The 9766-nt window shown below is 43.3% G+C and overlaps 1 protein-coding gene across 1 annotated transcript; it reads right to left on the minus strand.

The window, feature by feature from the left end:
• Positions 1-1964: 1964 nt before the first annotated feature.
• klhl38a (kelch-like family member 38a) lies at positions 1965-8744 on the minus strand. The gene is made up of 4 exons (XM_085791663.1): positions 8272-8744; positions 5269-6625; positions 4475-4580; positions 1965-3757 (listed from the first exon to the last, which is right to left on the minus strand). Exons 2-4 carry the CDS (start codon positions 6622-6624, stop codon positions 3468-3470), a joined length of 1752 nt encoding a protein of 583 aa, XP_085647789.1. The 5' UTR covers position 6625; positions 8272-8744; the 3' UTR covers positions 1965-3467.
• Between the last annotated feature and the right edge of the window lie 1022 nt (positions 8745-9766).

The raw sequence follows: 9766 nt of genomic DNA on the forward strand, positions 1-9766 counted from the left end.
TATGACTGTCATCGAATGTACTTTATGAACATTTTCACAACATTCACAAATAACACAAACATGTTATGTTCATATAGTGTGTTTTGTGACAGTTGTTTTACCAGATGGACACACGAACCCTAATCAGCCTGTCAAACACTGATGCCATGGAATAGTTCATCTGGTTAAATTTGATTTTAGACCTCTGTAAGGAATGTGTGCATGCTGTATTGTGATTTATTTGTTTTTATCAGAAATTCTAATAAAATCATCATGATTCTTACAGTACGTTTGACTCGGTTGCAAAAAATATCAAGCTTGGTGTTGAATTTAATTCCACAAATTGTACCAAGTCACATCAGTCAGCAGAGGGCGATGAAAGAAAACCTTCCACCTCGTCCTGATGACCGAGGGACATCGTGTGGTGGAATATGTATGGTGCAGGCACTTTGAGCTGCACTGCTTTTCCATATCCAGAACATCCTCCTGTGTGTATTCAATTCAGCCGACAGGGTCACGATATTGTTGTCGTACGAACACTGTCCCGTAGTCGACCTGTTGCAACAGAATGTAACGCTTCACATGGGCGACCTGGAGACCTTCACTTACCTCAGTTTTCATTCTTTTGCTCAATTTCTATGTTGTTCTTCTCTCGTATTAAAAATAAAGAGGCCATGCTCAATCTGAAAATAGATTCTGTTGTTTTATTGTATCTGGACTGTAAATACTCTTTAGCCTGAAGAGTTCGCTGCATTATTTTAAGAGCTTTGAGAGATGTGCTTAACTGATCTTTGTGGGACACGGTGTAAAAGATGGCAGACGAGAGTTTCCCAGCATTTCTGAAGCATTCCAGGCTGTAAAGGTGTAAACCTCCTTAACCCCTCCTGTCCATCACATTAACACAGAGGACGGTGGAGGAGGAGAGAGGCGGAGGGGTCACATTACAGACTGGCAAAGTGCCCACTCATGTGATGCAGCAGGGAAAGCCCTCCATTAGTATTCAACATTACTCTAAGATGAAAGCAGGTGCTCCTCTCAAAACAGTATTGAATGCTTCAATTAGACTCTTGTTAAACACGGAGGAATTGGAAAACAGTGATTGATTTCAAGTTTTAGATACACTTTACAGTAATGAGACTAGCCATCGGTGTAAAAAGTTAAATCGTAAATACAATGAGACTCTGCCTGAAATCTGTAAAGGATTATACAGCATGAGGCCTCTAGTGGAGATATGTGTGCTGCTCCTATATATGTATACAGGTCACTTAACCACAATGGTGTCTGTGTGTGTGTGTGTGTGTGTGTGTGTAGACACAGACACACAGCTTTGGCAAGCAGTGAAATGCTATCCCTTAATGGGTTAGTAACAGACACTGAAAATAACCTGCCGGGCCACAGCTCCTCTAAAGGGGGGGGTGTGTGTGTGTGTGTGTGTGTGTGTGTGTGTGTGTGTTGGGGGGGTGACCCTCACACACTGGTTTCTATGGAACGACAGCAAGCAAACACACAGTCAATAAAAAAGTCTGGAGAGGCCGTGTCTTTAGCAGCAGCTCAATAAAAAGTTTCACAGGGTGTTCTTGAATGCTGCTCTGTCTAACCGAGTGGACGATACGACGCCTGACATCTCGGCTGATGCGAGATGTAGTGTGATAGTTTGTGAGGTTTCAGGTTTTAGGTTTTATGTTTACAGCTGTTTTGGCTTGATAATGCTTCAGGCAAAGCATTGCAAACCATATTATTTTAAATACTACATCAGAGTTGAATATACTGCAGTATTTTTGTGCATGTTGCACTGTTACCTAATGATACATGGGGAACAAATGTGTTGCCTTATAGCCAGTGAGCATGTTTCTGTGTCCTTGTCAACAATGTTCCCTTGTGTATGGAGGGAACATGACTCAGTCGGTCTGCAGACAAACGGACGACCGTTTAAGTCTGAACCAAGTACAACTAAAGAGCAGCAAGCAGAACACACAGACTCAGTCACTTGTTCTTGTATGTTTAGAGATCCAAAGCAATAAATTAATATCAGGATTCAGTTTGATCTGTCACCACATGGTGTAAAAAAACAAAACAACAACAACCAAGTCACACAGCCAACATAAAATTGTGCTGTACAATAAGAAATGTAAAGAAATGTCTTTCAATTGTGCAAGTAACAGCAGCTGATGAGTGATGCGGCCTTAAACGGAGCGACGCATGCCCCAGATGGTTCCCTTTGGGTGATGATGACAGGGTTGCCATGGCAATCGTCACCTGGGCTGGAGGCTGGTTCATCACAGCAGTGACTGTATGCTCCATAAGGGTCATCAGGGGTAGTGACAGGAGTGACCAGCGAGGTGGTGGGACGTGTTTCGGTCTCTACTAGAGAGAGAGCAGACACCTCCATGTTACAGATGTATCAACGTGAACCCGCTGGCTGACACTCTCTCCAAACCCATTTTCAGTCACAGTTGAGCTTAGCAGGTCACTACATCCCCACCAGGCACTTGGATTCAAAGGCAGCATTGTCACATATCCTCACATCAACATGGCTGACTGTGAAAATCTAGTTTCTTTAACAAAAACAATTGCACATTAATGAGATTAAAGGTAAACCACCACTGGAGAAAACACAATCATTTGTCTTCACAGTGACTCATCTGACTGACACTTCACCACGTCTTTTTATTCCACTTCAAGGACTGTGAGTTTCAAGCAAAACCGTTATTAAAACGCAATAGGAAACATGCTTTATGCTTTATCGGAGAGTGACAGGAATTAATCTCAAAGTCACGGATCAAGCCAACAAAACTGGAATAATGTTGGCCCAGATACTGTCATACATCTCAGCTGTTCGTTTTAGCAACATTTCAGCAAATGTGATGGACTACTGCGCTTCGCCAAGGGAGCTTGTCCATGGGCTGTCACAACTGCTCTCATCATCAAGTGCGCTCTGTTTGAAGCCCGTGGGTCACAGAGGAATGTATTTTCTATAAAGTGCAACTTTATTACCACAGCCGTATACACGTAATTCCCTGTGTATTTAACTGTTACAGAGGAGTTGTCGCAGCTGCCAGAGTCAGAGTGATAGGCTGTGTATAAATGTCAGGGAAATTAAAACATTAACACTTTCAGTTGACATCAAACGAGCGCAGCCATCTGCGGAAAGAGCTTTTTTGGATTACGTAGGTGTCTGAGCAGCTGCTTGTTGTGCGAGTGTGACTGCCTCTTGTCATCTCTGGGGTTTCTCTCAGCTCAGTTCCACCCCAGGTGTCTCAGACATGACACCTCTGCGCATCAGCTGAGCTCTCCTTTGATTCACGTCGAAGTCAGCCTCGACTTAACACGCTGCTAAGTTGTGGCGGAGACTGAGCTGCGTGAAGGAATGCAGTCAATCTGAAATGGTTTCCCATTTGTGTAGTTAGAGGCCAGTAAATCATGGCAAAAGGGAAGGTGAGGAGCATGCAGCTTAGCATTCAACCAAAGATGGTGGACTGGATGGTTGATCAAGGAGGGTTGCGTCTATTGGAAACACAGACCAGCGGCAGAGAGCCGTGGTCAAAGAGCTTGTACGGCAAAGAGCCTTTAGAGGTCCACACGTCTGTTTTGGGGTCGTAACACTCAAAGCAGTCCGAGTCCTCGATGACATCATGGCTGTTGAGGATGCGTCCGCCGGTGACGTAGAGCTTGTTGTTGATCACTGTGGCGCTGTGATGCATCCTCCTCTCCTTTAGATTCTCACATTTGACAAACTTGTTGGCTTTGGTGTCGTAGGCTATCATTCTCCTGGTGTACCCTGGAAATGTAAATATTATAAGAATTAAGTTTCTTATTGTTTCTTATTGTCAACCAACAGTACGAGACCAAAGGGAGTGAGGTTACCACCACAACTCTAACAATAGGGTTATGCTTTCAAGAGGAGTGAGTAGTAGCCTACATTTGTTGGGGACTATTTTCAGCAGTGGATTAATACACATTTGGTGCTCTAGTGAGTATTTCCAGCAGCATTACAGTGAGTGAGGGTGAAGCTCAAGTGCCTATATTAATTGTAATGATGACACCCATTGCAGCGTTATGCTGGAGATCTACACAGGAAAAAGCTACAGCCAGACACTGGCTACACTTGTTAGTACAGTCAGTTTGTGGATAACTCTACCCTCAACTCTTTGAGTGATGTTTGCAAGACGTAGTTGTTTCAGGGAATTACAGAGGCTTCATAAAAACTTAAACCACACATTCATCATTATGATTTGATAGCATTTATATCCTTTTTTCAGTTTTTCAACATAAGCAAAACCTACTGCACAACAGTGTTAATATCCAGATAGCATTTATATATTTAATTGGATGCAGTGGGCTCGGGGCTAAGAGTCACAGAGAAGGGTATCGAGACTAACATATTGTTGGTTGAAGTAGCCTATTTGCTTGTTGACAAGAGAAATAATGTGCATCTTATCCTTTAATGATAAAAAGTCCCACAGTGTAAAAGGCTTGAAGTTACTTCTGAACTCACCTCCTATGATGTAGATCTTGTCATCTATGACCGCTGCAGGGGCACAAACATTTTTCACCGTCCTTGTCTCTAACCTCGACCACAAGTTGCGAGCGATGTGATAAACCTGTTAACACACGACAAACATCAGCTCTCAGTCTGTTTTATAGAGACTCTGGTAATTTGGTAATAAAGCAGAATTTCTCAATAACTTTTTAACTTTCTAAAAACCACTTGAATTATAGTTGAATGGCAGTATTAGCACTTGAAGGGATAGTTCAACATTTTAGCAAATTGGCCCATTGCCATAGCTAATCCTTATAGTCTTAGGAGTAGGTTCATTACCTTTAATTGTTGGTGCAAGCTACTTTTAGAACGGCGGAGCAGAACCGCAAGCTGCTCAGAGCTACGCTATGAGGGTAATGGTATTTCTTGGTTTCCCTCATCAAATACACAATCTAGACAATCACAATAAGCAACTCCAAAATGCTCTCATGGACAAGTTGTGACCTGCACATTCACCACGCTATGAGATAATAGCGGAACGTTATGAGACAGAGTTATTTTAGGCGCAAATTCATGCAAAACTGCTGATGCGCGTTTCGTGTTTCGGCAAACAGTCTCTGCATTTGCCTCGAAAACAACTCTGTCTCGTAATGCCGTCCGCCGTTCTAAAAATAGCTTGCACCGACAATTAAAGATAACGAACCTACTGCTATGACTATAGGGATTATGGCAATGTGTCAATTTGCTAAAATGTTGAACTATCCCTTTAGGTCTTGACCTTTTGACCCTACGAGAATGGCCTTCTCTACCTGAATCAGCCTGACAGGGTTCTGCATGGCATCTTCCCCTCCGAACACATAGATCCTCTGATCGCTGGCTGCCACGGCCGGATGCAGCACCGCCGTGGGCATCGGCGCCATGGCCTCCCACTGATTAAACATACTGTTATACCTCTCCACTGACTGGGAGATTCTCTTATCCACCCCGATGCCTCCTAACACAAAAATAAAGTGCAGATATGACACACTCTGGTGGGCGTATCGCCGCTCCAACATGGGCTCGGCAGTCCTCCACTGGTTGGTTTTGAGGGACAGTGTGTAAACTGTGGCGCTGACCGAGCTGTCGCCTGATGTCATGCAGAGGCTGAGCCCACCCAGCACATAGAGGATGCTGTGAATACACACATAGGCAGCTTTGTAGAGCCGCAGAGGCAGCTTGGCCAACCACTGCCAACGCTGAGTCCTCTCATCGTACAGCAGGGCTTCTCGAGAAGTTTGCTCGTTGTTTTTGCGTCCTCCGACCACCACCAGCGTTTCCCTGCAGGTGTACCGGCGCGGCGTGGTCCAGAGCGGCTTCAGCTCACGACTGCACTTTGCACTGACTGTGAGCATGAGGCGACGCACCGACTCGATGATCTCGGTGCAGAGCGTGGAGGACTGCACCAGAGGGTCGTTGGCGATGAACTGGAAGAGGTAAGTTGGATGGATGTAGCGAAGGCGGACTTTCTTGAAGAGGTCGTGGATCGCGCCACGACGTGAGAACGGGTCGTGGTGGATCCACGCCAGGAGGGTCTCGAACACTTGCTCCTCCTCAGCGCAAAGTCGATCGTCTTCTAGGTAGCACATGAGCTCAGGAAGAGACAACTCGCAGAAGTCCTCTGTTGCGGCAACATCGGAGAAAAAGCGAACAGCCATCTCCTTCGCCCTCTCCCTCAGACTCTCACAGTGGAGGATCTCAGACAGCCGGATCATGCTCAGGCAGTTTTCTGGACTCAGCTGCTCCTGGAGAAACAACGAACAGGCCTCGAAGAGACCTCCATAGTGGAGCATGGACGCCGCCTGCATGAGAGGGAGCACAATCTCCATGGTGATGGTGATGCAGCCTGTGTAGACATAGTCCACGATGCCACTGATGACGTTGGAAGAGATTCCTTTGAGGTTCACGCGGGCCTGGCTGCTCTCCAGGAAGTTGCTGCAGAACATGGCGCGGAAGTACGGGCTGCTGGACACCAGGACGTTCCTGTGACAGGGGATCTCCTGGTCGTCCGTGCAGAGCAGGACGTCGGTCAGGATGCGCTCCTGCCGAAGGATGTTGAGCTGGCCGAGCAGGTGGGAGGGAAGCTCCGAGTCTTTGAAATTAAAAACGTCTCGTGGTCTACAGGCCATTCTGTGTAAAAGTACAAGAAGACAAAGGAAGAAACTGAGATGGTTGACAAAAACACAGCACTGATGACATTACAATCTGTCCTGTTGCAAAGAAGGAACGCTTTGTTGTTGATTTACCGTCATTTCAGAAAGAGTTTGTCATTTTGGGACATAATGCTTTGCTTGCTTAAAGTTAGTTGAGAACATAAAGACTAAGGTACATCTTTAAACACATAGCTACACCTTGGAGGATGTGGTCATCACCATGAAGGCTTGAAACAACAACTTAATGAAGGCAATACATCTCCTTTCCAGCTCGGACATTCACTAAAGATTCATGTCTTATTTGTTTCATATGGACAGAAACCAAAGTCTAAAAGCATTTGTATTTCTTTTCAGGTGAGACCTAAGAGTAAGATCCAACATGCAGATGATGTTTTTACAAAAATAGCTGCACAGTGCACATACACTAAACATGTACCAAAAGCCTAATCTACCAAAATGCTTCTTAGTTAGTGAACCTGAGCTGACATACCTGCTGTATTTTTTTAAAAGTTTTATTAGAATCGCTGGTGTTTTACTCACATAGTTATTTCAATGTGTAGTATAGTGAAACATGCTGTTAAAGGATGTAAAAGTTAAAGTACTGGCTGATGAGTTGATTAATCAGTAAACTATGTAAGTAATTTATATCCACAACACAACATGCAAAGTAGAGTTAGGCCATAGAAGCTCTACTGTATGTCTGTAATTTCTTTACAGGCTTTCTCACCTTTGCTCTCAAACTAACCAGGCAGATCCATGTGATAGGAAACCCTTTCATTTATTAGCTCACACTAAAACTCTTAAAACTCCTGCCGTGCAGCTGTCTGGATGTGAATTACTGACTCACACATTTCTATTTTAAACTGCTTCTAAATTATCTTGATGCATCCATGTAGCATTAGGCCACATCTCTGTAATGAAGCCGCCCATCACTGATAACACCATCAGAGCGGCGTCAACATGCCATCTGTGATTTCTTTCTCCATCACTTTGACTCGTTTTCACTGGGCTTTCTCTCTTCACCTGTTTCTGCTGCTATTTTCCGTATGCTACTCTTTTTTTTTTAAACACTAGGCTATCCCTCCACTCAGTCTCTGTCAGTCTCTCCCTGATTGAAGGGTTTGTGATGATCCTGCTGCTTAAAGAGCAGGAATTTCACTGGGCTATTAGCAACACTAAGTCTTCTAATCACTCCCACGACAGCTACTGATTTACTCCCACTTACCGGCCCGGCCTGTCTGGTATATTTGGACCTCTAATCATTATTGTATACTATGAAATACCAACTGCAGGGAGTGACACTTTCTCTCAGTATAATAAACCATTGAAAATTTTAGTGAACATTATTCACGTAAAACTTTTTATACAGTTTTGGTGGAAAATTGTGACTGTGGTAATCATAATTAAATTAAAACACGTGTGGTCTATTTTTATAGGGGAAGTGTCGGACTGTAATAAACATATTTATTTAGGAATTATTAATTTGTGATCATTAAAATTTTCAATTTATACTGTAAAAACTTAATTAAACAGAACAAAAGCATAGAATAATGAGATTATACTGAGTTTTCATACTGAGATTGCTGTCAGTTCATCAACATCTGTGACCGGCTGAGTCCTTACCTCCTGTTCTGAGAAAGTCCAAAATATCCAAAATATCTTGTCAGTCTGGTCTGAAAGTTTCAGTTCCAAGCAAAAAGCCAAAACATAGTCCCGAGAGAAAGTGGGTGGCGTAGTCAGGGAGAGAGAAGGAGCATGACATGGAGAAACGACGCAGCTCTCCAGTTAGGCGCTGGTGAGCTCGCCATGAGGCCACTGTGTACATTCCTGCAGCTAAGAATAGTATCCTGGGCCACTGTGACTTCAGCCAGGCCTCTCATGTGACACAGAGCCGTTTGGTACCCAGTTGCCGGCTTAACAGGGTCCAGGGGAGAGAGTGTTTACAATAGCCCGGGGAAGGAGACTCATCACGGGGTCCTGAGTCAGCCACAGAGCCCACCCAGGCTGGTGTTTAATCAAAATGTCCCTGAGCTGCTAACCCTTGTCCACCTTCCTGTGCTGTTAAGGTCCTCACCTCCTCTTCCTCCTCCTCCTCCCTTTTGTGTGTAACCCAGGATGAAGGTAAATATAGAGCAGCGCTGATGGGCTGGTTTGATCAGGAGAAACAGCTGTAAGATCTTAGAGCGCTGTATACTCAAGGTGTGGTGGTGTTTTTGTGCGTCGGTGCATGAGTGTGCAAAACTGGGGGTGATACTTTCACTACTAGTCAGTCACCTGTGTGTGTAGGTGTCAGTTACTTCATAGCTGGTATGTGTCATGTTTCCAAATGACACCCATTGCCCTAAATCATACACACAGTGAGATAAGCTGTTTGAAATGTCTGTATTTTAAGGTAAGTGGTGTTATTAACTGTACTTGACCTATTACAGATTAGACTTGGTTGATATAAAGCACTGGGGTCATGAGAGGTCATAAACCACAGTAGAAATCTCCTTGTACCAAGTGTGTTTGTACATAAATTTAGTGCTTAACGTTGTAATACGTAAGATTTTAATCCTATTTCTTCTGACAACTGGTAGAAACCCTGTGTTTCAGTTGAATGCTTTTATTCAGTGATTGCAAAAAAAACAAATAATAAAAAATATCGACCATAGCTATTTAGTTTCAAAAACAGGATTTGATTTCATTAAAATCCCAAGGATTATAAATTAAAACTGTTGCTTGTTTTAATTGTAACACTTTTTTGTTTTGAATTGTTTGTATTAAACTACCAGGTTTCGTTGTTATGGGATGTTTTTTTCCATACATTTTCACAAGGATGTAAATTTATGACAATCATAATCATAATGTAGAAGCTCATCAAGGTGAAAAAGCATCTTTACATTTTGAGCAGTTTGGCTAAAACGATTATAAAACAACTTTTCATTTTGGTGCCCCTGGACGATTAACTGTTGCAGAAACTAGGTTTTGAAACCTAATTGCAATGTTTTGGGTGTGAACATTAATGCTGCTTTGAAATATTAGCCAGAAATGATGCAAAAACTTAAATTACAGTCTATATATGAATCTTGATCTTCAAATATTAAACACCTTGACGTCATCGGACCTTGAAATTCAA

Source organism: Trachurus japonicus, chromosome 11, assembly GCF_045865225.1.
Source record: "Trachurus japonicus isolate A0001 chromosome 11, Traja_1.0".
NCBI classification, from domain to species: Eukaryota; Metazoa; Chordata; class Actinopteri; order Carangiformes; family Carangidae; genus Trachurus; species Trachurus japonicus.

Bases quoted from the DNA above. Each gene is read 5' to 3' on its own strand.
- klhl38a (XM_085791663.1), bottom strand. From the start codon at position 6,624: ATGGCCTGTAGACCACGAGACGTTTTTAATTTCAAAGACTCGGAGCTT. The intron at 4,581-5,268 runs GTAGAGAAGGCC...GTGTGTTAACAG, and splicing joins ACCCTGTCAGGCTGATTCAG to GTTTATCACATCGCTCGCAA. The intron at 3,758-4,474 runs GTGAGTTCAGAA...TTACATTTCCAG, and splicing joins CAAGATCTACATCATAGGAG to GGTACACCAGGAGAATGATA.